The 27291-nt window shown below is 29.0% G+C and overlaps 8 protein-coding genes and 1 long non-coding RNA gene across 23 annotated transcripts; 3 read left to right on the top strand and 6 right to left on the bottom strand.

The window, feature by feature from the left end:
- The first annotated feature begins 621 nt into the window (after window positions 1–621).
- Window positions 622–2146, top strand: LOC142646293 (uncharacterized). The gene is made up of 2 exons (XR_012847258.1): window positions 622–740; window positions 860–2146. It is a non-coding gene; the product is annotated as an uncharacterized LOC142646293 (long non-coding RNA).
- On the bottom strand, window positions 622–3515 carry LOC113796494 (ribonuclease P protein subunit p14-like). Its single transcript, XM_075824798.1, has 5 exons — window positions 3398–3515; window positions 1435–1622; window positions 1195–1356; window positions 969–1047; window positions 622–896 (listed from the first exon to the last, which is right to left on the bottom strand). Exons 2-5 carry the CDS (start codon window positions 1506–1508, stop codon window positions 834–836), a joined length of 378 nt encoding a protein of 125 aa, XP_075680913.1. The 5' UTR covers window positions 1509–1622; window positions 3398–3515; the 3' UTR covers window positions 622–833.
- Window positions 3105–9213, bottom strand: LOC113790397 (uncharacterized). 13 transcript variants are annotated; one of them, XM_075824783.1, is made up of 4 exons: window positions 9076–9199; window positions 8367–8577; window positions 5341–5805; window positions 3105–3867 (listed from the first exon to the last, which is right to left on the bottom strand). In XM_075824783.1, exons 3-4 carry the CDS (start codon window positions 5648–5650, stop codon window positions 3797–3799), a joined length of 381 nt encoding a protein of 126 aa, XP_075680898.1. In that variant the 5' UTR covers window positions 5651–5805; window positions 8367–8577; window positions 9076–9199; the 3' UTR covers window positions 3105–3796. The 13 variants fall into 13 exon arrangements, with proteins under 13 accessions (XP_075680898.1, XP_075680881.1, XP_075680877.1 ...); XM_075824766.1 differs by lacking the exon at window positions 8367–8577 and adding an exon at window positions 6243–6458 and having other exon boundaries at window positions 5341–5802; window positions 9076–9197; XM_075824762.1 differs by lacking the exons at window positions 8367–8577; window positions 9076–9199 and adding exons at window positions 6243–6458; window positions 6829–7267 and having other exon boundaries at window positions 5341–5802.
- A 165-nt stretch (window positions 9214–9378) lies between these two features.
- Window positions 9379–15014, bottom strand: LOC113790384 (uncharacterized). Its single transcript, XM_027340047.2, has 3 exons — window positions 13919–15014; window positions 11741–11830; window positions 9379–10495 (listed from the first exon to the last, which is right to left on the bottom strand). Exons 1-3 carry the CDS (start codon window positions 14594–14596, stop codon window positions 9968–9970), a joined length of 1296 nt encoding a protein of 431 aa, XP_027195848.2. The 5' UTR covers window positions 14597–15014; the 3' UTR covers window positions 9379–9967.
- A 1649-nt stretch (window positions 15015–16663) lies between these two features.
- On the bottom strand, window positions 16664–21324 carry Ars2 (arsenic resistance protein 2). Of its 3 annotated transcripts, none has more exons than XM_027340040.2 (7): window positions 21036–21324; window positions 20630–20947; window positions 20396–20551; window positions 18972–19770; window positions 18768–18908; window positions 17549–18705; window positions 16664–16891 (listed from the first exon to the last, which is right to left on the bottom strand). In XM_027340040.2, exons 1-7 carry the CDS (start codon window positions 21152–21154, stop codon window positions 16858–16860), a joined length of 2724 nt encoding a protein of 907 aa, XP_027195841.2. In that variant the 5' UTR covers window positions 21155–21324; the 3' UTR covers window positions 16664–16857. The 3 variants fall into 3 exon arrangements, with proteins under 3 accessions (XP_027195841.2, XP_027195840.2, XP_075676313.1); XM_027340039.2 differs by lacking the exon at window positions 16664–16891 and adding an exon at window positions 17010–17371; XM_075820198.1 differs by lacking the exons at window positions 16664–16891; window positions 20630–20947; window positions 21036–21324 and adding exons at window positions 17010–17371; window positions 19919–19932 and having other exon boundaries at window positions 20396–20530.
- Window positions 21325–21388: 64 nt separating this feature from the next.
- On the top strand, window positions 21389–23310 carry U4-U6-60K (U4-U6 small nuclear riboprotein factor 60K). Its single transcript, XM_027340045.2, has one exon. The coding sequence runs from the start codon at window positions 21488–21490 to the stop codon at window positions 23012–23014; it is 1527 nt and encodes a 508-aa protein (XP_027195846.2). The 5' UTR covers window positions 21389–21487; the 3' UTR covers window positions 23015–23310.
- On the bottom strand, window positions 23052–24179 carry THG (tRNA-histidine guanylyltransferase). The gene is made up of 2 exons (XM_027340054.2): window positions 23957–24179; window positions 23052–23896 (listed from the first exon to the last, which is right to left on the bottom strand). Exons 1-2 carry the CDS (start codon window positions 24106–24108, stop codon window positions 23089–23091), a joined length of 960 nt encoding a protein of 319 aa, XP_027195855.2. The 5' UTR covers window positions 24109–24179; the 3' UTR covers window positions 23052–23088.
- A 35-nt stretch (window positions 24180–24214) lies between these two features.
- On the top strand, window positions 24215–25749 carry Dhps (Deoxyhypusine synthase). Its single transcript, XM_027340051.2, has 4 exons — window positions 24215–24698; window positions 24764–25279; window positions 25338–25534; window positions 25622–25749. Exons 1-4 carry the CDS (start codon window positions 24291–24293, stop codon window positions 25641–25643), a joined length of 1143 nt encoding a protein of 380 aa, XP_027195852.2. The 5' UTR covers window positions 24215–24290; the 3' UTR covers window positions 25644–25749.
- Window positions 25573–27079, bottom strand: LOC113790392 (pseudouridylate synthase TRUB2, mitochondrial). The gene is made up of 2 exons (XM_027340056.2): window positions 26536–27079; window positions 25573–26473 (listed from the first exon to the last, which is right to left on the bottom strand). Exons 1-2 carry the CDS (start codon window positions 26669–26671, stop codon window positions 25683–25685), a joined length of 927 nt encoding a protein of 308 aa, XP_027195857.1. The 5' UTR covers window positions 26672–27079; the 3' UTR covers window positions 25573–25682.
- Between the last annotated feature and the right edge of the window lie 212 nt (window positions 27080–27291).

Genomic DNA, 27291 nt, shown 5'->3' with positions numbered 1-27291 from the left:
TGAATTATGGATAATCGTCATTGATCGATGAATGAGAATCTTCTTCGAGTGAGACAAACAAACAAACCAATTTTCATTGTCAACAATTTTTTCAATGTGAAAATTTTCAATGAAAAAAAATGGTTAAAAAAAAACATTGAGAAAAAAGGATTTTGTTCCGAGAAAATGAGATTATCATCCATAATCAACGTTTTCCTGTGCTTTTCATTCATAATTGAAATGAATTTTCATTTTCAAATGGTCATTTACATAATAAAATATTTGAAATAATTTTTTTTGAATTTTAAATTTTTTGCTTTGTTTTGTTTTGTTAAACAACTTGAACTTCACACACACACCAAATTGATGATGAACTTTTCAAGAGATAATCATCATTGAAAAGTGGAAAAAGATGGATTTTTTTTCTGTTGGAAAATTTATTGAAATGAAATAATAGAAATCATAATAAGCATTGAAACAAAACAAAAAAGTGAAATTTTTTTTTCTCCAAAAAAGGTAACAATTGATGAGCCTTGATGATACCTCTCATCCAGCTTATTATTGTCGCATTCAAATCAAAATTCATCAACCGAAACGATAATGATGATGATGTAAACAAAAAAGAATGCCAGCAATATGTGAATGGTGTCCAATGTTTCATCATTTGTTGATTTATGGGATTTCTTCATTCATTCATTCATTCATTTTTCGATTGTTTTATATTTGCAATGAGATAAGATCCAAGCAAAGATGAAGATCAGGTAAATGTCAGATTTTGTTTTTGTTTGGTTTGTTTTGATTGAAACATATTTTTCCCATAATGAATTAATCATGATGATGATGATGAAATTGGTTCATTCTATTAAATTATTTTCGATAGAATCGTTTACAACAATAGATGCTAAACAATGTGTTGCCTGCAAATGTGATGATTAAAAAGAAGAAGAAAAATTTTGATTTTGATAATAAAAATTTTTTCTATTACAAACCTTGTGAATAATAAATTGACAACGTGAATCTTTCCATTCGTTCAACAATGAAAGACAAAGATGTAATTTAACGTAGTCTCTGAAAATTGAATTTGACAAAACAAAATGAACAACACAAAACAGAAAAAAAAACAATTAATAAATAACACCATTTTGAAAAGTTAATTACAAATGTTTTTTTTGCAGTTTCGTCAGACAATTGAAAATTTCACTTTCACTTTCTTACCTTGCCAATAGTCGAATAATTGCACGAAAATCTTTACAACAATATTTAACAATATCAAATTGAATTTTTGAACCAATTTCACCTAAAAGTGAATCAATTGCTTTCATAATAATTAATTTAAATTCTCGTACTTCAATAGTCGATTGTTTGATTGTAAAACATCTGCAACAAAAACAAAAAAACAGAAAATTGTTATTGATCGTTCAACAACAACAATCATCAAAAAGTAAACAAACTTACAGTTGAACATCCATATAGACAAATTTATTTTCAAATGTTCGTATCGAACGAAATTGTTTCGTTGATAATGACATTTTTACTTGTGAATAAATGAATTTCGAATAAATTTTGAATTTTTTAAAAAAAAATTTTACGAACAAAATGCAAAAATCATGTGACCGCGGTCCTGTTCATATACAATGTATTCGCTATTTTTCCCGTGAACAAAAAAAAATCGAACGTTTAATTTTTGGTGGATATTTTTAGAAAAATAATAATCGAATAAGCGAATGGAAATTACAGAGAGAAAAAAATCGATAATTTTATTTTCATTATTATTTTTCCTTTGGATATTTATAAATTAATAATCACAATCTATTTATATCATTAATATGATCATCATCATTGTGTTTGTTTTTCTCCGAAAAAGAATCAAAATCAAAACATATCAAATGATTAAATAAGTGAAAATTTCCAAAGAATTTCAGTGCAAACAAACCAACGAATGATCGATTGATCGATCTATGGATCGATTCAAACATTGAAATTGGTAAAAAAAAATCGACGATAAAATCTGTTCAATTTTTTTCAAATTTTTTTTTATTCAATCCAACAACAATAATAACCGAACAAAAAAAAATGATTTTCATGAACAATATAAATGAATCAGGTGAACATTTCTCACTGTTTTAGTGTGCTGTTTGTGTTTTAATGTGAACAAAAAAAAAAACAAAGTGAAAATGAAAATGAAAAAAAAATTGAATGAGATTTTGTCATCGTATTTACAAACATCAGAAAAAAAACAAATTATGTAAAAACACAAATACACACACATGAGAAGAAATGAAAAAATCAAATATTCACAAAATATAAAAAATGAATGTTGACAATAATAATGTACTGATGATGATGATGATGATGATGATGTAAAACAGAATAATAATAATATTTTTATAATACAAAAAAATTGATGGATGAATGCATTATTCCATTAAAGCAGAATATTATTATTATTATTATAATGATGTTTGATTCTGGCGAAACATTAATAATAACAACAACAGATTCTGTGATTCTGTGATCAAATTAACAAACTTGAAAAGAATTTTATTATTTCAATTTTTGCCTTGCCTTTGCCGTAATGTCAACCCGATTGTATTATTTTCGGTGATATCATTATTATTGAAGATAATTTAATGATGACGACGGTTGGCATTCAAAGAATTTTCATCAGATTTTTCATTCATTCAAATAAACTTTTCCAGAATTTTACAATAAGTTTTCCAGTTTTTGTTGTGGTTTTTCTTTTTTTTCACCAAAATATGTTAATTTGAAATTCAAGAATAAAATTCTTCTTGGAATTGTGTGTGTTTGTGTATGTGTAAGTGGAGAAAAAAAATTTGATATCAGAAAATCTAAGACGATAAAACATTCATTTCATTCATGAAATGAATGAAAGATGTTATCGAGATGTTTTCGGGATACATTTCAATTGGTCGGCGGGTGTGTTTGTGTTATTTTCAAAAAAAAAAAAAAAAAAAAAAATCTGGTCACTCATTTGAGCGGCGGTGGGTGGGTGGGTGGATGGATAGGACAAGACAGACAACAACGTTTTCTCTGACTGATTTTATTTGTTTTTGTTTTTTTTTTCTTGGGGTGAAAAAAATCTGGTTAGCTGGCTGGCTGGTCGGTTATTTGAAATGATGCAACAAAGAAAGAATTGAATGTAGACAATGTTTTTTTAGTGGAAATATCACAATTGATGTGCAACAAAATGAAAAAATGAAAGAAAAAAAAAGTTATGTGTGTGTGTGTGTAGTGAGATAGGCTGAATTTATTCATTCATTCATTGAATATAAAATAGGCCAATTCTTTTCAGTTTCAGTTTTTCTCTAGCTTTCATCTTTCAAAGAATGTAAAATCAAATTTTTTGGAATGAACAAAAAAGCAAAAACTTTGATGTGAAAACAAAAACGAAACATACACATAGCGTTCCATATATTTTTTCGGGAATATCGAGTGAGTGAGAAATTACAGAATCAGAATATCACAGAAACATTTGAAGAATTCTCCTTCCATTCTTTTGATCGTTGTAGTCACAATAGTCGGTTTTTTTTGTTGCCTAAAATGGATGTTGCTGCTATTTGCTGCCGCATCATTTTATTGATTTGCCATTCATTCAAAATCACAATTAAGATGGCGACCACATCTTTTTGTTCGATAAGGAAGATAAATTTCATTAAAAAAAATTAAATCTTTTCGCTTCGATGACGATTTGATGAATGAGCAATATGAATTTCCGAAAACAACAACAATTCAACTATTTCGATACAAATGTGTGATCAATTGTTTGTTGCTCGTTATGACTATTTTGACATTTTCTTCAAGATGATGATGATGATGATTGATGACAATTGGATGTTGAAGGCGTTGATTGTAATGAACATGATTGATCTAAAATAATTGGAAGAAAGAGAGAATCGAGGAAGGAGGAAAAAACAAAAACAAAACAAAAAGAATCGATTAATATTGATTTTTCTTTTCTCTATTTGAAGGAAAGGAAATTGTAAAAGACAAGACAAGACAGAATGACATAACATTTTGTTTCTGATCATCATCGAACAACAACAAGAAGAAAATTGCCAGCCAGCCAGCCAACGATGATGATGATGATAATGTTCAAAAATATTCAAAAAATTTTGTGATTAAAGATGATCCATAGGTCAACAACAATCCTCATCATCCTCATCAACAACAAACTAAAATGAAATTATCGGTTTTATTCGACCAAAACAAACAAACAAACTGATAATCATTTTTGAAAAAACCAGACCCATAATATAATTGTCTTGTCTTGTCATTTTCCTGTTGGCTGTTGTTCAACAAATATGGTCGAAAACGAAAAAAATTCAAACATTCTGACATTATGTCAGAATTACGAAGGGAAAATTTATTCTATTTTAATCGAGAGAAAGAGAGAGAGAAACTACACACTACCCGAACCAATATTGGCCATCAAAACAAAACAAACAAATCGACCATCATCAGGATCGGAACAAAATAAATGTAAAATGAGCCTGACATTAAGACATTTATAAAAAAAGAAGAAAATTGTCAAAACAAAAAAACAAAATCCTCAAAGTTAATTTGATTCTGGCTTTTTTTCTGCAATGAAAATAAAAAACATTATCTGGTTTTTCGCTTGTTTGTTTGTTTGTTTCCTATATATCCAGCAAATGATTGTTGATTTTAATTGAAATTTATTTCATTTTGATCAATGGAAAAAACTGAACAAAAGTTGTTTCGAAAAAAAAATTCATCTGGAATATTGGAAATGACGAAAGCAAACCAAAAACAAACATTTTTATATTCAAAAATCAAGGTATTTGAACAAGGAAAAATTGAATTTTAATGATATTCATCAATAATAAAATGATTTTTGCTTTCTGCTGTTGATATTTTTGAGTGAAAAACAAGAAAATTTGGAAAAAAAAAATTTTTTTTCCAAAACAAACAAACAAAAAAACTGATTCGATAAATAATAAATACACAGTTCATTTTTTTCCCATATTTCCACAAAAACAAAAATTTAATTAACTCTTTCAATATTTTTCAAGTGCAATCATCATTTATTCATCAAACTGTTTTTTATCAAAAAAGGTGATGAACTAAATCACAAAAAAAATATCGATATAATCGATACTTGAAATTATGCACAACACTCGATTATATGACAAAAGTGAAAAAACTTAATGGATTTTATTTTTATTTTTATTAGGTTGGTTTAAGTGTTTTTGTTTGTTTGTTTGTTTGTGTTTCCTTTACTTTATTCAAATGGAATATTCTTTTTTATTTGTGGAAATGAATAATGAATAATGGAACAACAACAACAATGAAAAATGAAAGAATGAAAGAAAAAATATCAACCTTTACCTCCTCCGGATGATTCAAATGATAATGATGAAAGTTGATCAGGTAATTCAGCTGTTGTTAGATATGCAGAATTTTCATCCAATATATCACCTAATGCATTACGTCTACCAGTACGACCTGTATTTAAAAATTCATCATCAATATGACATCCAGATTGATCCATAGTGGTTGTTGTCACTGCTGTCGTAGTTGCCGCTGTTGAAGATGCATTTATCGATGCCATTACATTCATATTATCCTGTGATTCGGTTATGTTTGTTATACCCGAAGTTGATGGTTGTTGTTGTTGTTGTTGATCACCCATTCGTTATTAAAATGATCGAAATTTTTATCAACAACAACGATGATGGCGACGATGATGATGATGATGGCGAAATACTTGATAATGATGACATCGGAATCGAGAGAGAAAGAGAAAAAAACAAATTTGTCAAATTTCTTCTTCTGCTGCTGCTTCTGCTTGAAACGAAAACGAAAAGAAAAAATTTAATTAATTAAATTTTAACAAAAAAAGAAACAAATTTTCCTCGAATCTAAACATTCATCGGTGGTAGAAAGTAAAGAAAAGAAAAGTACAAAAGGAAAATACATTGCAGTGAAGTAAACATTTTCGTTTGTTTGCTCGTTTTCTGATTGAAACAAGATTTTTTTTTTTAACTTTTTCATTTAGAATTTTCCTCATCATTATAGTCATCGTAATCATGAATATTCAACGAAATCAATCAATCGATAATGATGATTATTTTAATTAATTAGTTTGAACCAACAAACAAAAACTAATTAAAACATTCTTGTAAATCTTTGTCATCTCTGATTACTGTGTTACGCATTTTTTTTAATTTGATTCATTCAAAATATCAAAAACAAAGGGAAAATCCTTTTTTCAAAGAAATTACCTTTTTTTAAGTAAAAAAAAAATTATCAGAAATTTTCCAAGGAAAAAAATTTATCAGAAAATTTCCCCCTTTTTGAATTTTACACTTGACAAAAACAACACTGCTGTTAATTTGATTGTTGTTGTTTTTTCACGGGAAAAATTTCTCAAACAAACAAACAAAACGCATTCGAGGATAACCTTGAAAATGTTCAGATGAAATGTTGACCGAAAAATGCTGTCAAAAAACAAAAACAAAACAAAACAAAAAATAAATAAACAACGATAATTGATTTTGCACAAACAAACAAACAAACAAACACAAACATCAAACATCAAACAGCAAACAGCAAAGATCAACACAGCACACTGAGAGAGATATGACTGATTGACTTTTTTCATATAAAAAAAAACAAAACAAAATAACTTTTTTCTCTGGACACACGAAAAAACAAAACAAAAATCAATATTGCAACAAAACAAACAATTTCCAGTGATGACGATTCGAATTTGCAAAAAGGAAATGGATATATTTTTTTCGAAAGAAACTGTAAAACAAAAAAATTTCAGAATAAAACCAGCCAAACAAACAAAATTATTTTACACACATTCAAAATGACGTAGGTGATTTTTTTTTCTGGTTTGGTTTGCTGTTTTCACATTGTTATTATTTTTACAATGATATCATCGTCGTCATTATCAAATGATGATAATGATGATGATGAAAATAAATTAATAAATTAGAAATTTTCATTGGAAAAAAAATTGATTCAATTTGATTTGATTTTTGTGGGAAATCGTGATTTCGAATGAAATGATTTGATGATGATTTGATTTTCTAGACAAACATTGGTTAATGATGATTAGCAGGAATAATTTTTTTTTTTGATTGTTTTTTTTTTGCTTTTGTTTTACGGGAACAAAAGCAAAAAATTAATGAAAAATCATCATTCGAATCGATTTGGTTGAATTGAAAATGATCAAATTCAATCGATAAAGTTCATGAAGTAAACACACGAAATGGATGCCGGATGGTTAGAAAATTTCTTTCTTTTTCGTTCAAAAAAAAAAAAAAAAAGAAATTGCAAAAAAAAATTGAAAAGTTTTTCGAAAGAGAAAAAAATCACACAGGCAGACAGAAACAGAAACAGAATTGAGAAAAGAATATGTGTGCACAACAATACAAACACAAGCCAAAACATTGAATGAAAAAAAAAAATATTGAATTCAGATTCTGGTGTGTTAAAATAGCAAGTAGAAAAAAAATTGCAAATTTACAACCACTACCACAAAACTATCATAGATAGAGAAACAAAGAAGTAATAATAAAAAAAATATCGACAAACACTAACCAACCAACCAACTTGAATTGGCCAAAACCAGGAACAAAAAAGAAGAAGGAGAAAAAAATCTGGTTATATCCTTTTCAGTTTTAACGTTGTGTGCGTGAATAGGGAAATTTTTGTTTTCTTTTTTCTTCGGTTTTTTGCATAGAGATTAAATATTCGATTCTTTTTTATGATTAACATTATTTATGATCAAAAAAAAAAAAATCCTACCTTATTTCTTTTTATTTATCCAGACATATTGCATTATGCAATAATAAATTCACAAAGAATAATGACGACAACAACAACAGCACAGAATATCTCTATATTCAATACAAACAAAAAAAAAAAAAACGAGAATAAGAAATTCTGTGTGTGCGGGAGGGAAGGGGGGAAGGTTTTGTGTGTGTGTTAGAATAACAAATGACATTTCAATGCGCACAATGTTGCTTATACATTATATAAAAATAGCCAAAATCAAACTTGAAAAGAAACTTTTTTTTCTCATTGATTCACTGGCTATATTGGATTCTTTCTTATCATCCTCATCATATATAACCAATGGAATAAAAAAAAGAAGAATCCGAATAGATTTTTTTTTGGCAGAAATCTTCTTTGGTAGAATGACGTCAGTGATGCTACTAGCAGCAAAGTTTTTTTGCTTTCAAAAAAATTCAAATTTTTTCATTATCAAGCGTCATTTGGATAGATTGTAAAAATGATTGAATGAAAAGTAATGTCGTCATTTCATTTCATTCTATTGATATTATCATCATCATGATGGTTGTAATTTTTTGAAGAAAAAAAAGGTAATATACGATATATAATAGGTGTGTGAGCGTGGGTGGAAGGTTTGAATGAATTTATCAATATAGACAGATAGATAGATAGAGAGTTTATCATTGATTAATTGATTGATTGATTGACTTGGCTTGAATCGTTGTTATTCGTTGTTTTGCGTTTGTTTTTCACGTTGATTAAAACTTATCGATTTTTTTGTTCGGCTGATGTTTCTCTCTCGACAAATTTCTACAACAATAATCACACATTGAAATAAACAAATATTCGATTAGTATTCGATTATCAACTTATCATCATTATCAACCGAAAATATATCGATAGATATCTATATAGGCATAAATGTAATTATAATAATTATCATATAAATTGAATAGGATTCGATTTGAATGTTTGATGATGATGATGATGATGATGATGATGATAAGATCGATTGATATGAAACGAGAAGAACTTGTTAGGAAAATCTAATTTATTTAATGGCAAATAATCGTTATGCAAGAAAAAATACAAAAAACAAAAACCGAAAATCAATAATGGTATCATCATCGACGACGACAACATTATTATTAGAGAAGTGTTTTTCTTTTTCACTTTTCTTTTTTGGAAACAAAAATCGAATCGAAAATTATGACATTTGAATGGAATGGATTCGAATTCGAATGTTTTTTTTTCTTTCTTCGTTTAGTTTCATTGACAGTAATCAATAGAATGTTCACGAATACTTACCAGTGACAGAAAAAAATGCAATGTTTGCTGTTTTAATTGTTGATTGTCGATCATAAAAATTTTCAAAATTAAAGAATTTTCTTCAGAAATTTTTTTTCTCTCAAGTTCATCATCACATGTTGTTGTTGATGATGATTATGATTATGATAAACACAATACTTATGGCGCCATCTTTTGAATGTCCAAAAAAAAACCGATAGCCATCGGCTAAATTATTTCAAACATAATAGATGGCGTTTTAATCAGAAAAAAATTTTTCAAATAAAAAAAACGCGGAAGTAATTTGACAACAATGAAAACATCTCAAATTTCAGTAGTTTTTATTTTTTTCATTTAAAAAAAAGATTTGTTGTAATGTGATATAACAAACAGTGTTGTTTACATTCGTTTATTACCGAGAAGAGAGAGAGAGAAATGGAGATAATATATATTTGGGATTTTGTTTTTTGTTTGACAGAGGCGTTTGTTTGATGTGGAAAAGTGGATGACATAAATCAATCAATCAAATCAAAATCAAAAAAATGATAAAAGAGATATTTTGTACAGAAAGCAAAGAAAAAAAACCATCGGCATCTTTATAATGGCCAACAATTTCATTTCCAACAATTTTTGTTTTCCAATCCACCCACCATTGAGTAAGGTATTTTCGCAGAAAAAAATAAATTTGTTTTTTTCGACAAAAAAATTAGACATGATCTTAATATGAAACCAAACAACAAAAAAATGATGATAATCCAAAGAATCTTATATGAAAAAATAATGAGCTTTTTTGAAAGAAACTTGCAAATTCCGGCAAAATACACCCACACACACACACACACACGACCAGTTAGATCAATGTTGACGCACTTTTGTGATTCGAATGAATTGATTGAAACCAGAAAAAAAAATTTTAAAAAAATGAAAATTCCGTCAAATGATTAACAGTCTTTGTTGGTGTTGTCGGTGTCAATGTAGATTGTAAATGATGATTATGATTAAGATTATTATTATTTCCCAATAAATTTATTGATAATGGTGATGAATTGGATGATGATGATTCATCATCACAATCTCCACAACCACCACCGCCGCTACAACCGCCACTACCATAATTAGATGATGATGATGTTAATGATTCACTAATCAATGTTGAACGATTACGATTATCCATTTGATCAATATTAGTGGTATTATTAATCTGTATTGGTTTACTATTTGATGATAAATTCGTTGTTGGACTTGCCAATTGACTATTATTACCACTTCCCGTATTTTGATTCGAACCATGTGATGATGATGTTGTTGTTGTTGGTGTTGTTGAAATAGCTGGACTATTTAATACTTCATTTAATGCATTAACAAATACATTATGACTTTCCGATATTGAATTTGTATGCTGTAATCGTAATGCTTTGAATGAATGTAATGATACTTGTGCCTAAAGAGAATCAATAAATAATGAAAAAAGTAAACAAGAATTATTCATCTGTCAATAATATGAAAAAAGTAAAAGTAAATCCCAAAAACATAAGCAGAATCATGTGATTAAGACAACATTTATCAACAAAAAATCATTCGGGAACATTTCTAAAATAAAAAAAAATACTTCCTTAACACAAAATATGCTTTAAATCTTTGCGGTTTAGCTTTTGAAACGAACATATGACGGTTCATCAACCGATTAATATCTCAAATGTTTGTGGTTTGTTGTTTTTGATATTATCGTTACAAAACAGCAAAACAACAAACGATTGTGTAATCATCAACAAAAGTTCACCATTTTTTTTTTTTTTTTTTTTTTTGGAAAACAACCAAACCAGATGATCTAAGAATAACTATCATCAAAGGATCATTAATTTTATGAAATAAAATTCCGGTATTTTTGTTTGTTTGTTTGTTTGAGAAAAGCGAAAACATTAATCTTTTTAAAATTCGAATCAACAGTGTAAAATAGAATCAAATGAACGAATCTCGAAAATTCTGCTATCGATACAATCGATAATTTTAAAAAAAATGTTCTTTTCAGCATCGAAAAACAAAAAACAAAACAAAACAAACGATGTAAATGTAAAACACCGAAATTCTAATTTAATCTGATTTTATGGTAAATGTAAATACATACATCACGAGATGATCCTGTTACCAATCAAATACTTTTTTTTTCAATATTCATCAGATCAGATAACTTTTACTTTTTGTCGGCTTCATTATATATTATTATTTTTCAACGATAATAAAAATCCGACGATACGATTGTCAAATAGAATTTTTTAACAACTTGAAATCAATAATAATAAAGCGGTAATGTTACTTATTGATTAAACATCCAATTAATGAGAGACAAAAAAAAATGGATACATTTGATTTATCATCATCATCATCATTGACTTTGACTTTTACTTTCGTTTCTAACAAAGGGTTTATTGAAAATTTCTTTTGCACTGAAAAATAAAATCAATCGATTTTTTTTTCGGAAAAAATGATGAAAAACAAACTGATCCGATTGATAACGACAAAAAAAACAAAAAACCAATTGAAAACTGATTCAATCACATATGTGTCAATCATTTCTTCTTTTCTAAAATCAATCAATCAATAATGATCGATTTTTTTTTTTTTGGTTGAAAATAGCATTCTTTAATGTAATAAAATCATCATCATTATCATCAATATTATCAATTACCTGATCACTCCAACGTTGTCCATATTTCCATTCGGTAACATAATGTTCTGTATTACATTGTAATGCATTATATGGTACGGTTGTGCCAACCTAAAAACCAAAAAAAAAAAAAAAAACCCAATCAACCCAGGTGTACACAAAAATAGAAATAGAAACAAAACAAAAAAATCATAATTAAATTAGTCATAGGATTATAAAACAACAACAACAATAATAATAATAATGGTTAGCAACAGAAGTCGACTTTCAAATGGATCTTATCAATCTGTTGATTGATTGATTTTTTTGCTAATTAATTCTGACTAACTAAAATTACGTCATCCGAAAAAAAACAAAACAAAGGTTTTTTTCTCGAATCAATCTTTGCTGCTGTCCCTGTGTGGTAAAGTTTTTTGTTTTGTTGAAAAAAATGTACATTTTCGAAGAAAAAATCCTGTGTTAAAAAAGCGTTATTATGAGGGTTTCGTGTTTTTTTTTATATAACAAAAAACTTGGCCACAATCATCATGTGATACCAATGTTGTCGTTGTATTATTAGCATCACACTTGATGATTGTTGACTGGCTGGCTGGCTAGATGGATTGATGGATGGATGGATGGTTGTTGCCAAGAAAACACACACACACACACACACACACCAAGCACGGTTATAGCAACAAACAAAAAAAAACACTTATCAGATGATAATGATGATGAAAATCAAACATCAAAAATCAAAAATCATTGATCAAATCAAACACAACAGGTAAAATACTACTAATTCAGGTGACAAATGTTTATCAGGTGCAATGATCGATTTTTGTTTTGGTTTTTTGAAAAAAAAATTTGTTTGCAATCGACAAACGAAAAAAAAAATACAAATTTGTCACACACGTATGTTACATATGGTAAACATTCAGGATTTTTGTTTTCCAGTTTGAAATTCTTTTTTTTTCTATGGTGGCAAAAATTCTGCAAGATTTGCTTGAATGAAACTTGTCAGATCAAGGTTTTCTTTCTTTCTTTCTTTGTTTTTTGGCACGTGTTCTTAGCGATTAATGTTTGTTTTTTTTCATCGAAAATGACGCAAAAAATTCTCTCTCTAATCAAGCAAGAAGAAACAAACAAAAATTCTTGGCTAAGTTTTACACTTTTTTTTTTGTTTGACAATAATAATGTGACAACAACGTTCATTTCAATCACCGTCATCGTCTTTTTCATTATCAAGTTTTTTGCAGTTTTTTGAAATTCTGTTTGGGAAAAAAAGAATTCACAGTATAGGCTGTGTCATTTATAGAGGGAGAGAGAGAGAGAGAAATAAATTCTGTACATTTTAAACGATCAGAAAATTAAATTAAAAAAACAGGCAATAAATTTCAGTTGACTTTTCGCTCCATTCACTGCTGCTGTTGCTATCCAATCAAAACTACGATTCCGTTTTTAAAATGATTGATTGATTGGAATCATTCGCGTCAACCAGGTTAAATTCGCTCATCTAAGATAGAAAAAAAAAGATAGAAACCTAACCACCTACACATTTGATTTGAAAAGTACATCTCAACTTAACACGTGTGTGCTTCAAATATTGGTGAATTCTATAAGGCATATTTTTATTATTATTTTCCTGCAGTAAATCAAGCAAGCAAACAACATGAACAACAACAACAAATAAAAAAACCTTGAAAGATTCCCTTTTTTTTAATTCAATTCAAGTTTTTTCGTTTCTTCCACATATCAAATCAAATCAAATCAAACACACATAGAAGAAACATGCTACATCATTGAATGAATGTATATATAGTATTTTTGTGTGTGTATGTTCAAAAAAAGCAATACTTTTTGTGCAAAATGAAATTAAGAGAATATTAAAAAAAACTGAAGTAAAGATAAAGAGAGAGAGTCTATATATAGAAAGTGTACAGAGAATCCTGAAAAAACTAAAACTAAACAAAATGAAAATGAAAATCCTTTTTTGTTTCATTAGTTCCAATTTACAGGAACAAAAACAAAAAAGCCATCATCATGTGATCCCCTCCAAAAAAAACATGGCTCCTGCGTATTTTGTTGTTTTTTTGGATTAAAAATATTGATTTTTTCGGAAGCTAGAATTCAGCTGAAATTGGATTCTTTACAAAATTAATAAGAATGATGATTATGAAAGATCGCGTAGGAAGAAAATAAAAACAAAACAAAACATACCTTTGAAAGTGCTTTTCTAACAACAATTTCATTATTAAATGGTAATAGATTACGTTCTTTAGCACGATGAAATTTATTATTTACACGACAATAATGATCACCGGCAACAATATTTAATGGTACAAGTTCAACATGTGCAATTTCAACATCAGGTACCATTTGAATGGAATTACCATTACCGCCAACAATCACTACAACATTACCATCACCAACATAAATACCCCATTGTGAAAATAATGTACGATCAAATTCAATTATATCACCTGGTTCAGGATGTAATTCGGATGCAGGCCTAAATGGATATAAATGTAATGTATTTGGTGGGACATCAATTGCCGTTATTGTTTGATTATAATCCATTATAATTAATTCATTTGGTTGTTGAAAATTTTCCTGATCAAAACTTGTTGATTTTATTCTTGTTGTCGGTGATGTGGATAATAAATTTGTTGATGTAGTCATTGTTGATGCATTTGTCGTTGATGATGGACATGATGAAAAACTTCGTAATGCTCGTATGCGTTGTTTTGCCGTGGTTGTTGTTGAATCAGTTTTTGCACCAGTTTGGGCTGATGATGATGATAATTTTGTTCCATCATCATCATTATCATTATGATGAGATTCTAATGAATTTGTCATTGTTGTTTGAGATAAATTCATTGATGTTGATATTCTCATTATAGATGAACAAGGTTTGGGTTTTTTTCACTTTTTAAACAACAAAAACTTTTTCCAAAAAAAAAAAAAATCCAATTGAACAAAACAAGAAGAAAATCCATCCAACAAAACACAATTCTAATCAATGAAATAAACCAGAAAACAACGATGCTTTACCGAAAAACATTTCGCATACGAGAAAATGTATTTTTCACAATTTTTTTTCGACAAAGTCTTTATCGTCGTTATTTCACAAAAAATCAATGTTTGTTTGTCGTTGTTGTTGCTGTTTGCGTGAATGTGATGATATAAATTGATTTCGACAAAAACACAGCCAACAAAAACCACCATCCTCATATATTTACTACCATTATCATTATCAACATATAACAGACGATTGATGGTGGTGAGGAAAATAACTAACTAAATAAAATAATTTTACTTTGATGCCATAATGAAAAAAAAGTGAGAATTTTTCTTTTTAGTTAGTTTGCTATGGATTTTATACCTTATCCAAATGATGATGATAATTGTGCGCATGGATTTTTTTTTGAAAAAAACAACAAAAAAGATTGATTTGATGCTAAACGCAAACGCCATATAAACATTGATTATGATGCTAAACGCAAACGCCATTGATGATATCCATATATCAATCTTTTCTATGATTCTGGATTTGATTAGAAATTCTTTGCAGGTAGTTTTTTTTCAGATGATGAAAAAAATTCTCAAAGAATTCCGAATTCCAACCATTTTTTTTTTGGTCAAAAGATTCTGATTCTGGAATTTGACCCGATTTTTTTTCACTGACTTTATATTTTTCCTTGAACCTTGATAGGCAACTTTTTCCGTTTAACTATACGGATTTCAAGGACAATTTTCAATGTTTTCAATGTATCATCATCGTTGTTTGAATTCTTTCGACCACTGCGTTTGCGTAATCAAAGAATTTTTTTTTTTGGAAAAACAAAAAAATAAAGATTCATAAGGAATATGGAAGCATATTCGTCTGGATGGAAAAAAAAGGCTATTTCCCTCTTGTACTCTATACGTACATTTTGCATACAAAAAAAAAAAAAAAACTTATTTCAAGGACAACAAAATGATATCCATCATCAAATCCAACACATTGGGTAAGGGTTTTCGATGGATGGTTGGATGGATGGATGGTTGGTTGGATGATGGAGGGCATCCTTGATTTAGAAAAATTGACAACCAACAGCGAAAACAAGAAACCAGTATAGCAAGTTTTATGTTTGTTTTGTTTTGTTTCATTACCAGAAAACGAAAAGAAGAAAAAAAATCTAGAATTTTCATTGGAAAAAAAAATTTGCATAATCGAAAATGAATTGATTGAACAAACACAGAAAACACTTGGAATTTCAAGGCAATAAAATAAAAAAAAAAATGATGCAACCAGGGCTACATTGAATTACAAATTTTATTTTTTACAATTGAACACACACACACACACACAAAGATAGTGAGAAAAAAATCATTAAAAAAAAGATAATCATTATCAAAAAAATGATTTTGCCCTCATTTTATTGTTACTGTGTGTGGTGTATAGGTGTTGACGATAATGATGGTGACCATTTATGGCCACCATTGTGATAATGATGATCATAATTTTGTTTTTGCATCAAAAAAAAATAATTTTTTTTGATAATTAAAAACCTTTGATAATGACCTTTTCTTTGACAACCAACCAACCAAATGATGATTATGATGAGAGATGGCGATGAGAGATTTACACATCCAAAGACCAATGACATTTTCTTTTCATTAACAAAAAAAAAATTGTCAATAATGATGCTGTGGATGATGAGTAATTCTCTTCGACAACAACAACAACAACAAGTTCATTAACGTTTGGCAACTGTAAAAAGAATTTCATTTTACATTCGGAAATCGTTTTTTCCCTCAATCCTTTTCACATTCACAGACAACAACAACAACAACATCGACGGCGTGATCCAAATATAGTAACAAAAACAAAACAGAAAAACAATCATCATATGGATCCACCATTGTTGTTTGGAATTCTTCTTCCCCGAAAAAAAGAATGAAAAAATCAAAAAAAAAAAAAAAAAAAAAAAGAGAGAATTTAATTTCGAATGTCAAATTTGGAAAAAAACAAACAAACAAAATATTCATTAATATAAATCACGAATGAATGAATGAATTGTAATGATTTATTTATATAAAAAAAGGATTTGTGCATTTAATTTTGAATTTGAGGGGGGTTTCCAATTTTCTTTTTCGGACAACACATCTACAAATTATTCTTCATTGGGCGCATCAAGATCACGATATCTGTTTTGTGAAAGAAAAAATTGAAAGAAAAGAAAAAAAGGGTTAAATATTTTTGAATTTGTAAGAATGTAAGGAGTGTGTAGGTAGAGGTGGATTGAGAAAAAATTTAACACCAAAATTGCAATGGAAAAATTATGAATTTATTGTCTTCTTTTTCTTCATTATTAAATTAAATTTGACAAATTCTTATGGGAAAAAAAATTGAAATTGAATTCTTTCATTGAATTCTAATCATGTCGATGAACAAATGTTTTACAAATTCAATCTTTTTACTTGCACACACACACACACACATATTACATTTTTTTCAATGATCAAAAAAAAAACTAAAAATAATACCAAATGAGGGGAAAAAGAATGTGGCAATGTGATTAACTATGTCAAGTTTGAATATTTTTTTGTTTCTGTTCAAATCAGATCAATTCTTCGAAGGCAACGTCATCATAATCGACAGTGTCACGTGATGCGGTTGTTGGTTCCCTATTTATTTTTTCATTTTTGAGAAAAAAAATTTGATGAAAGAAAGAAATTAGAAAAAAAAACGGGACGAGAAAGTTTGACAATCATTTCATTTTCATACTTCTGATCAATTCAAGTCTGTTTGTGTTTGTGTTCGTGATGTGTGAATGTGGTTCAAAATGTAATTCAAAAACTTACCGTCTTTTAAGATTTGGTCTCATATATGAATCCATAATTTGTCCATGTAATAAATATGGTGGTGGATGTGGATTTCCAAATCTAGGATAAACATTACCACCAATTATGTTTGGCATATGATTACCACCACCAGCACCACCACGATGATTATAAACAAAACCATGTGGTCCACTAAGTAATGGTTCATGTCTTGCTGTTTGTTGTTGTTGTTGTGATGATTGTTGTTGATTAAGTTGAGGTGGACGATTCAATGGATGTTCGGGTAATTGTGGTCGTTTTGGATCCATAATATAATTATTAAAATAAACTGTTTCAGCTTTCACCTGTTCCACACGTTCACCATGTTTATTCAGTATATGTTTACGAACAAATTCTGGTCCCATAAATTTTTTATTTGATAATGGACATAGCCATTTTCCTTCGCCCAATTCTTTTGTATTTTCTTTGATAAATGCATCAACTGCATCGTCAATATTTTTCAGGCCCAATTTTTTTGCTTCTTCGGCCGTTATCTCCGGTATCGGTTTCAATAATGTAGATAGGATTTTATTTTCAAAATCTTTTATATATTCAGTTATTTCAACCGATGTAACACGAGCCGATGAAATTAGACCACGTGCATGAACCAGACCAATACGATTGGGCATTTCATCTTCATTGGCATAGTCACAATGATTATAATAATCAATCGAATGTACGATACGTAGATAAAACAAAAGACGATCAAGAACTTTGATCAATTCTTCATCTCTTTCTAATTGTGTACCATCATTTGTGCAAGATGTTGAATTGCCATTAGTTTCGCCAGATTCACCAATTTCGGCCGAAGAGATTGCCGGATCTTCTACTGATGTACCCAATAATTCAGCTTCTTCAGCCGATGCTTCTTCAATCAAATAATCGGTAATATTTTTCATCAATGGATTACGTGATGGTGTGGATAAAGTATTTGTCGATCCATTTCGTGGTTCATTATTGTTGGCTTCATCTTCAGTTTCTTCCCATAATTTTTTTTGTTGATCAAGTTTCATAATTAATTTTGCCGCATGTCGAATATCAGCACGTACAACTGTTTTATCCGATGATATTCCATTGATTGATCGAATACGTCTAGTTAGATCACGATTAACAATCGGACTAAGTTCAGTACCACGAATCTAATTTAAAAGCAAAAAAAAAAATTATCGATTGAATTTTTCAAAAAAACGAAAGTTCTTACTTTAACATTGTTAAGATTCCAACAAATTTCACGAATATTAACAGTACGTTCATAGGTTGCCCATCCACGGCGATTAAATCGTCGATCCATTTGTGGTTCAGAAATTGCCAAACGCAAAAAACCTGGAAATTTACGACATTCCTATCGGAAAACAAATTTAAATCATTATTATCATAGGAATAAAAGTCTATAACAAAAGCTTACATCTTCAATTTCTTGACGTGTGATCGATGGTGCTATATTGCGAAAAAATATTGAACAAGTTTTGTGCAAAGCTCTCGGTTTCTTTTCATTAGAATTTTCCGATTCATTCTTTTCCTGTGATTGTTGTTGCTGCTGTTTGGAATCATTGTGTTGTTGTTGATGTTCATCAATATCATCTTTACTTGCATCTTCACCTTCTTCAATCAATTCACCATCACCACTTTCACCGTGATCATCCATCATTGTTTTAGGTGTTTGTGATGCTTCACCATCTTCGATCATTGGTTTTTCTTCATCCACAGCATTCATTTTATCTTCTTCATCATCATTATTTTTCTGATCAGATTCATCATGCATTTTTGCATCATTATTATCATTATCATCAACATTACAATTATCATTGGCGGTTACATTATCATCAATCGTTTTATCACCACCACTTGATGAAACGGATGAACCAATCGTAGCTGCTGCTGCTGTTGTAGTTGTTGTAAATGATGCTTTTGTTGTTGATGATGAATCGATAGCAAAAATTGAATCAGTATTTTTCTGTTGTTGTTGTTGTTCATCAAATTCATTGTTAAGTGCATTCAAATCAAAATCATTTCCACCTTCCATTTTAATAACAGCAGCATCTAATACTTTGATTATTTGTTCAGCTTTATCCACATCCAATGAAACATTATCAAAATATTTTTTCTCATATAATTCCATAAATACATTCAATCGATTTTGATACGTTTGTTGCATTTTTGTTTTTCGCCGTTCCATTTCATCTGGAAAATATTTACATCGAAACCTTTTTCGAATGAAGAAGACCAAGGTGAAAAAAATACAATTAGCGAAATTCAAACAATAAAATTTATCAACAAAATGAATCAAAATGGGAAGCAGAACAAAAACAAAAAATGTCTATTTTTTTAAAATATTCGAAATACATTTCTCACCTCTGTACCGATAGCTATCATCAAATTTTCAAACAAAACAAACAAAATAAATAAATCAAATCTTTCACAATAATAAACTTTGAAGAATCAATTTTTTTTCAAACACTGATTTTAAAAAATTTTTTGGTTAATGAAATGGTTTGAAGAAACACTAATGAAAAATATAATAGAGAATTTTTTTTTCTTGTGAATCATCATTTACCGAAGATGTATGAAGTAAGTAAGCACTGGGATAAAATGGATTTTTTTGTTTTGTTTAAACTAAGAAAAACCAAATAAAATAAATCACGGAAAAAAAAACAGAAATGGACCGAAAAAAACTATTAAGAATCACAAATTATATAGGAAAAAAAACATTTTTCATGTGTCCCAAATAAAGATTAAGCCTGAAAATTGAAGAATTTCAACTTTTTTTTGTCTGATCGACCAATTTGGATCAATAAAATCCAAAATAAAAACAAAAACAGAAAAACTTACCATTCTTCATCTTTATGACGATTAAAAAATTCCTGTATCTGTGTACGTTTAAAATCGCATTTATAATCATTATATTTTGTAAAAAGTATTTCACCATCAAGATGATCATCTTGTTCATTAACAAATTGTTTGAATGTCATCATTGGTGGTTGATATCTATGGATTTTTTTTTTTTTTTGAAAAAAATGAAATTTTTTAGTCAAAATAAAATCAATAATAATCATGTTATCATACTCATCATCACGTTCACGATCATGTTGGCCATAATTATCTCGATAATGTGTAATACCAATATTATGATGACCAACACCAACACTAACACCATGACCATAACCGCTATCATAATTGGAATAACGTTCATCCCAATCTCTTGTCACACCAGTAGATCGTATACGTTTTATTGGTGGACTCATATCACCGCCTACATTACGATCAGCCGGACTATAACGATCATTACGAGAATAATTCATACGACCGGAATTATAATTATCTCGATAATCACGTCGACCACCACCGCCGCTACTTTGATTACGATCACGTTGTGATGACCAACTTTTTTTTCCCAAATAATATGAGAAACGAACGAATGGAAAAAAAGTTTAAATCATTTAAAAAAAAAATCATTTATCAAAAAAATTACCTATCAGGTGTCCAATCATCACGACGATTATTAACATTACGATCATTATAATCATTTCTTTCGCGCCGGAATTTATCACGGCCACGACGTCGATCATAATCATCATCACTATCAGCCATGATTATTTTGTTTTTTTTGAGGATAATTTGATTAATATTCCCCAATATAATTTAATAAAATATGATCTTCAAAATGATCCGAATTTGTTTCGAAATTAATGTCGGGTTAACCTCATCGACACACTATCGAAACAATTGGGCTCTGTCACTCACACACACACACAATGAATGCCGCTTTGTGTTGAATAAAAAAAAAAAAAATATCGAGCGCATTTATAATGATGAACGAAACTATCGATAGCCAAATTTTAATTTGCCGGCCTGTTTGGATTTTATTTTTTGAAATTATTTTTGTTTCGATAAATTTAAAAATCCAATTTATTTTTTTAAAAAATGTACAATGATAATGATATTAATTATGTTAAAAAACAGAAAATTGTTCATTATGGAAGTTTGGAAGATTCTGTTCGTATGTTGCAACAAACAAATCAACAACAACAGCAACAACAACCCGGACCATCATCATCATCGAACATAAATACATCGAATCAATATTTTGATCTTAAACCAGCACCATTATTAAATAATGATCGACAAAATGCATTAGAAGAATTGGAACGAAAACGTAGAGCACGACAGATTGCCGTCTCTACTGATGATATTGAAGTACGTGCTCATCTTCGAAATCTAAATCAACCGATATGTTTGTTCGGTGAAGGACCGGCTGATCGTCGTGAACGTCTTCGACAATTATTAGCAAGATTAGGAGAAGATGCTATCAAAAAGAATAAAGAAGAAGATCGTAGCCAAGAGGAAAAAGAACCAAGCAAAACATGGTATCATGTTGGAAGCGAAAATTTATTGAAAGCTCGTCAATGGATTGCAGAATATTCGATACCGAAAGCAAAACAACGATTAGAAGAAGCAAGAGTTTATAAACAAATTCCCTATGAAGTTCGTGAAGCAAACAATCAAGAATTATATAAAAAATTACGATCAATGGAGATTAGCTGTTCACAAGTTGCTGATCAACGACCAATTTCAAGTTGTTCATTCAGTCCGAATGGTTCGATGATAGCAACATCATCATGGAGTGGTCTATGTAAAATATGGTCAAAGGATGGATTACAATTAAAATATACACTTCGTGGACATAATTGTAATGTTGATGAAATTGCCTTTCATCCACGATCGACAATCGATCAATCAGAAGAGGCAGTAAATTTAGCATCATGTAGTGTTGATGGTTGTGTTCATCTTTGGAATCTCGGTCAAGAAGAACCAATACATTCATTAAATGGTCATCAACCATATCGTGTTAGTAGTATTGGTTTTCATCCATCCGGTAGATTTCTTGCCACTTGTTGTTATGATAATTCATGGCGTTTATGGGATTTAGATTATAATGAAGAAATTCTACATCAAGAAGGACATTCAAAACCCGTTCATGAAATTGATTTTCAACAGGATGGTAGTGTTGTTGCTACTGGTGGTCGTGATGGTTTTGGCCGGATATGGGATCTACGAACAGGACGTTGTATAATGTTTATGGATGGTCATCTTAAAGGTATTATATCGATATCATTTTCACCAAATGGTTATCAAATTGTAACCGGTAGTGAAGATAATAGTGTTAAAATATGGAATCTACGTGAACGTAAATTAGAATATACTATTGCTGCACATACAAATATTGTTTCAAAAGTACGTTTTGAACATAATATTGGTAATTATATAATGACTGCATCATATGATAATACAATAAAATTATGGTCACATCCATCATGGACACCAATCAAAACACTTAGTGGTCATGATGGTAAAGTAATGTGTATTGATGTTTCAAATGATAATAATTTTCTAATATCTTGTTCATTTGATCGTACATTTAAACTTTGGGAACAACAACAAAATGTTTAAAAATATTTTCTATATAAAAAAAAACATTACATTTTATTTCATTTCATTTGTATATTTTTCTATGAAAACATTAATCACAATAATTTCAATAATGGACCATATTTTTTCCAAAAATTTTCACCAATTATATCAACATTTAATAATTCAAATTGTTGATCATCAGGTTTTTCTGATATTAATGAATTTTTACTTTGTAAACTTTTTTTTCTTATATAATAATTAATTGATTTTTGATCACTAAGTAAACGATCAATTTGTTCAATATTCAATGTAATAATAGTACCTTTACGAAATTGTTCCAATTCATTGTTATAATTTAAATCAAAATCGGTGAATAGTATTTCATTTTTATCACTGCTTGATGTATGTGATAAACGTTTTGTTGCTTCATTTGTAGATAATTTTGATAATTTTGTTTCCGAATAAGGAAATGTAACAATAAATTTATTATCATCATCATTTACTTCATAATGAGTATATTCACCAGTCAATGCATGAAATGTTGTATTATAAAGATTATTTATATGACAATCAACTTGTCGCCATCGTAGATAATCCATTAATGTTGATTCATTTGGATAAAGTATACATCGACCATCGAATGTTGGCGGATATTTTAATGTTTGTGTTAATTTTAATGGTTTTTTTGCAATTAGATTTGGATTTTTTTGGTCACAAAAATAATCATTCCAATAGAAAAGAAAACCGGCCGTAAATGTTGATGTAATCAATGAAATTATTTTATTATGACGACGATTATATAAATGTGCCATTCGTCGTAATATGAAACTATATTCATCACTTTGGCCATATGACATAATAATGTTTGGATAGAATGATTTCATTACATGTAATGCAGATCGATTCATCAGATCAAGACATCTAAATGAATGAATAATAAGAATGTTATTGTTAAATAGAAAAATTCGAATCAAAATTTACCTTTTATCATTTGGTTTTAGGAAATTATGTTCTTTTGCAAATCGATGAAAACCTTGTCCATCCACACGTACAACAATATAAGAATCTAATAATAAATGATGATCGGTTGCTGATTCAAATTGTCTAACATATTCATATTTTGATTTGGCCATTATTGAATTAAATCGTTGGAACGATCAAAAAAAAAAAAAAAGAAAGAAAATAAATTCGAAATTAAAAAAAAAAAAAAAAAAAAATCTTAACATCAATCATCATTCTTTCGCCGGTCATAAACAACGTTATTGCCATGCCGTTTTAATCGATCCATTTTTTTAAATTAAAAAAATTCAAAATAATGGATGATCCAATGCTAAAATCGATTCAGGAAGCAGTGTTGAAAAAGACAAGCATTCCGGAAAAATTACAAATTGAATGTTCGAATATAAATGATGTATCTGATGATGGTGATAATATTTTATTAAAACAAAAAGTTATTGGCTATGATTTTAACAAAGGAATCAATCATTCGGCATTATTGCAAACATATTTGACAACCGGATTTCAAGCGACAAATTTCGGCTTGGCAATCAAACAAATTGAATCAATGCTTAATGCTCGTTTGGAACCATACGAACCAGATGAATATGAAGATGATCCATTTATTCGACGACAAACCGGTTGTACAATATTTCTTGGTTATACTTCAAACATTGTTTCAAGTGGTATTCGTGAATCGATTCGTTTTCTTGTACAACATAGAATGGTAAATTTTGAATCGTCATTATTAATCAAATGTGTAATTTTTTTTTCTTTAAAAATAACACCAAGATTGATTGTATAGTCACAACGGCCGGTGGTATCGAAGAAGATATTATCAAATGTTTAGCACCTACTTATGTTGGCGATTTTCATTTATCCGGTCGACAATTACGTCAAAATGGAATTAATCGTATTGGAAATCTTCTTGTACCGAATGATAATTATTGTCTTTTTGAAGATTGGATCATACCGATATTGGATGATATGATTCGTGAACAACAAACAGAAAAAATAATATGGACACCATCCAAAATGGCCACTAGACTTGGCAAAGAAATTAATAATGAAGAATCTATTTTGTATTGGGCATATGTTAATCATATTCCAATATTTTGTCCTGCATTAACCGATGGTTCATTGGGTGATATGATTTATATGCATTCATTTCGAAATCCTGGCCTTATTTTGGATATTGTCGGTGATATTCGTCGTCTGAATTCGATTAGTATGAAAGCTAAACAAAGTGGTATGATCATACTTGGTGGTGGTGTGGTTAAACATCATATTTGTAATGCAAATCTAATGGTAATTCTTTATTTATTTAAAAAAAAAAATTTTAACAAAAATAACAAAAAAAATATAGCGAAACGGTGCTGATTATGCAGTGTTCATAAACACTGGTCAAGAATTTGATGGTTCTGATTCGGGTGCACGACCAGATGAAGCAATTTCATGGGGAAAAATAAAATTGACAGCAAATCCAATCAAATTAACCTGTGATGTATCATTGATTTTTCCATTAATTATTGCAGAAACATTTGCAAAATATCATCATTTTAGGTAAGAAATATATAATGGTGGAGGGAAAAAAACATAGCTAAGAAAAAGACTAATTTTTAATTTCAACTTTTCATTTGAATATCACAGTCTTTCGAAAAAATTGTCTTGAACAAATCAAGAGAGAAAAAAGAAAATCAAAAAATTGGCCTTATCTTTGATATTGTTTTTCAAAATTATTTAAAATTTTTTGACATTCATAAATATTTTCGATAAGATTTTCTAATGTCCAATGTTTTTGTAATAATCCATGTTCAATAGTAAATGGTCCATATTGTATCAAACGAATACCGGTACAACGTGCACAGGATTTTAATCCAATACCAATTTCATTAACTAATTCGGCTAAAAATTGTTCTTGTTCATTTTGACATTGAACTTGAAAACTAAAATCTGGTGGTTGAAATGTTATTGGTTTTATGGCCATAATTAATGGCATTGTTTGTTTTGTTTGTGGATTTACTTGGCCTTTAATAGCCAACTGATAAGCTTCTTCACTTTGAATTTGTACATTTGCCACTTTAAACATTAATGAACGTTGTGCAGCTTCAATTTTCGATAAAATTCTTTCAAAAAATATTTCCTGTATATGTTTATATGATGATTTCATTCGTACTTTACCATCATCACGATAATTTAATGATGCCAGACCAAATTCACCTTTAATTTCATATAATTTTGGAAGATTATAACGTTTAAATTGAATTCCTTTATATGCATCCGATCCAATAAAACCAACCATAATACCACTGGAATACCATCCAGGATTATTGGTAAACATTAACGGTATTTGTTTAGAATTATATCGTTGACCGGATACTAATGGATGATCGGCTAGATTCGAACGAATTTCAACATTTAAATTCGAATCATTCGAAATGGATAAATCACCAGTTATTTCGATACGTTCACGAGGTGAACGACATTCCATTGCGTTCAATTCTAAGATATTCAAAGATATTTTTTTTAAAACAAAACAAAATTATTCAATTACTACAATTTACCATCGATAATTTTCGTTGTCAATGCTGATCGTGTTTTACGGAATCCTTTTTTCGATGGTTTATACAGACAAAAACAGCCACGAAGCATACGAAATGCATCCGGTGCATAGCTAATTTCTTTTGTCATAATATTCATTATTCGGGAATTTATATAATAACATTTCTGATTGATTTTTGATGCAGAAAAATCATGTGTGTGTTTGTATCATGTGATCAAAATCGATTATAACGATAGTGTCGTCTGTCACCAATGATGAACCATGCCTGTTTTTCTTTTCAATTTTTTTTTTTGTTTGTCCAAATTTATTAGGAATTTCTTTCTCATTTCTGGGAAACATTTGTTGACTAGAAAATAATCATTTTTTATGGATAACCGAGCTTCCTGATTACACTATTAAAAAAAGGCTAAGAGAATATTTTTGGTTGGCCACAAATTTGGCGCCTTATTTGCCGTTTTTTTTTCATTTTTCACATTTTATCATTTGAAAAACAGAATTTCTCTTCTCTTCTTTTTTTTTGGTTATTATTTAATGCACATGACACATGTTATTCCAACTTTTTTTTTCCAAATTCATCTTCCGTTCTTATTAAAAAAATTTGATTGATTTTTTTTTCATTATGAATCCACCTAGCGGAAATCTCCAATATCACGATTTACCACTACAACAATTTTTTTAAACTAGTAGCATTATTCTAAAGTAAATGGGAGTTTTTTTTCGAGACAAAAACAAAAAAAAACTTGATCCAAACGCGAAC

Source organism: Dermatophagoides pteronyssinus, unplaced genomic scaffold (assembly GCF_027571235.1).
Source record: "Dermatophagoides pteronyssinus isolate colony J.1.1.1.1 unplaced genomic scaffold, Derpt_VIB-CSIC_2022.12 sq0001, whole genome shotgun sequence".
Classification (NCBI taxonomy): Eukaryota; Metazoa; Arthropoda; class Arachnida; order Sarcoptiformes; family Pyroglyphidae; genus Dermatophagoides; species Dermatophagoides pteronyssinus.
The sequence above is the reverse complement of the archived record's forward strand: the minus strand, read 5'-3'. Positions and strand labels throughout refer to the sequence as shown.

Bases quoted from the DNA above. Each gene is read 5' to 3' on its own strand.
- LOC113790397 (XM_075824751.1), bottom strand. From the start codon at position 5,650: ATGGGTGATCAACAACAACAACAACAACCATCAACTTCGGGTATAACA. The intron at 3,868-5,340 runs GTTGATATTTTT...CAATTATTTTAG, and splicing joins ATCATCCGGAGGAGGTAAAG to ATCAATCATGTTCATTACAA.
- THG (XM_027340054.2), bottom strand. From the start codon at position 24,108: ATGGCCAAATCAAAATATGAATATGTTAGACAATTTGAATCAGCAACC. The intron at 23,897-23,956 runs GTAAATTTTGAT...TCATTCATTTAG, and splicing joins CTAAAACCAAATGATAAAAG to ATGTCTTGATCTGATGAATC.
- U4-U6-60K (XM_027340045.2), top strand. From the start codon at position 21,488: ATGTACAATGATAATGATATTAATTATGTTAAAAAACAGAAAATTGTT.
- Dhps (XM_027340051.2), top strand. From the start codon at position 24,291: ATGGATGATCCAATGCTAAAATCGATTCAGGAAGCAGTGTTGAAAAAG. The intron at 25,280-25,337 runs GTAATTCTTTAT...AAAAAAATATAG, and splicing joins TTTGTAATGCAAATCTAATG to CGAAACGGTGCTGATTATGC. The intron at 25,535-25,621 runs GTAAGAAATATA...TGAATATCACAG, and splicing joins GCAAAATATCATCATTTTAG to TCTTTCGAAAAAATTGTCTT.
- LOC113790384 (XM_027340047.2), bottom strand. From the start codon at position 14,596: ATGAGAATATCAACATCAATGAATTTATCTCAAACAACAATGACAAAT. The intron at 11,831-13,918 runs GTATGTTTTGTT...TTTGGTTTTTAG, and splicing joins TTAGAAAAGCACTTTCAAAG to GTTGGCACAACCGTACCATA. The intron at 10,496-11,740 runs GTAATTGATAAT...GATTCTCTTTAG, and splicing joins GACAACGTTGGAGTGATCAG to GCACAAGTATCATTACATTC.
- LOC113790392 (XM_027340056.2), bottom strand. From the start codon at position 26,671: ATGAATATTATGACAAAAGAAATTAGCTATGCACCGGATGCATTTCGT. The intron at 26,474-26,535 runs GTAAATTGTAGT...TGAATATCTTAG, and splicing joins GACAACGAAAATTATCGATG to AATTGAACGCAATGGAATGT.
- Ars2 (XM_027340039.2), bottom strand. From the start codon at position 21,154: ATGGCTGATAGTGATGATGATTATGATCGACGTCGTGGCCGTGATAAA. The intron at 20,552-20,629 runs GTATGATAACAT...AAAAATCCATAG, and splicing joins GATCGTGAACGTGATGATGA to ATATCAACCACCAATGATGA. The intron at 17,372-17,548 runs GTAAGTTTTTGA...AAAAATAAATAG, and splicing joins AGACCAAATCTTAAAAGACG to GGAACCAACAACCGCATCAC.
- LOC113796494 (XM_075824798.1), bottom strand. From the start codon at position 1,508: ATGTCATTATCAACGAAACAATTTCGTTCGATACGAACATTTGAAAAT. The intron at 1,357-1,434 runs GTAAGTTTGTTT...TTTTTGTTGCAG, and splicing joins GTCTATATGGATGTTCAACT to ATGTTTTACAATCAAACAAT. The intron at 897-968 runs GTTTGTAATAGA...TCACATTTGCAG, and splicing joins GTCAATTTATTATTCACAAG to GCAACACATTGTTTAGCATC.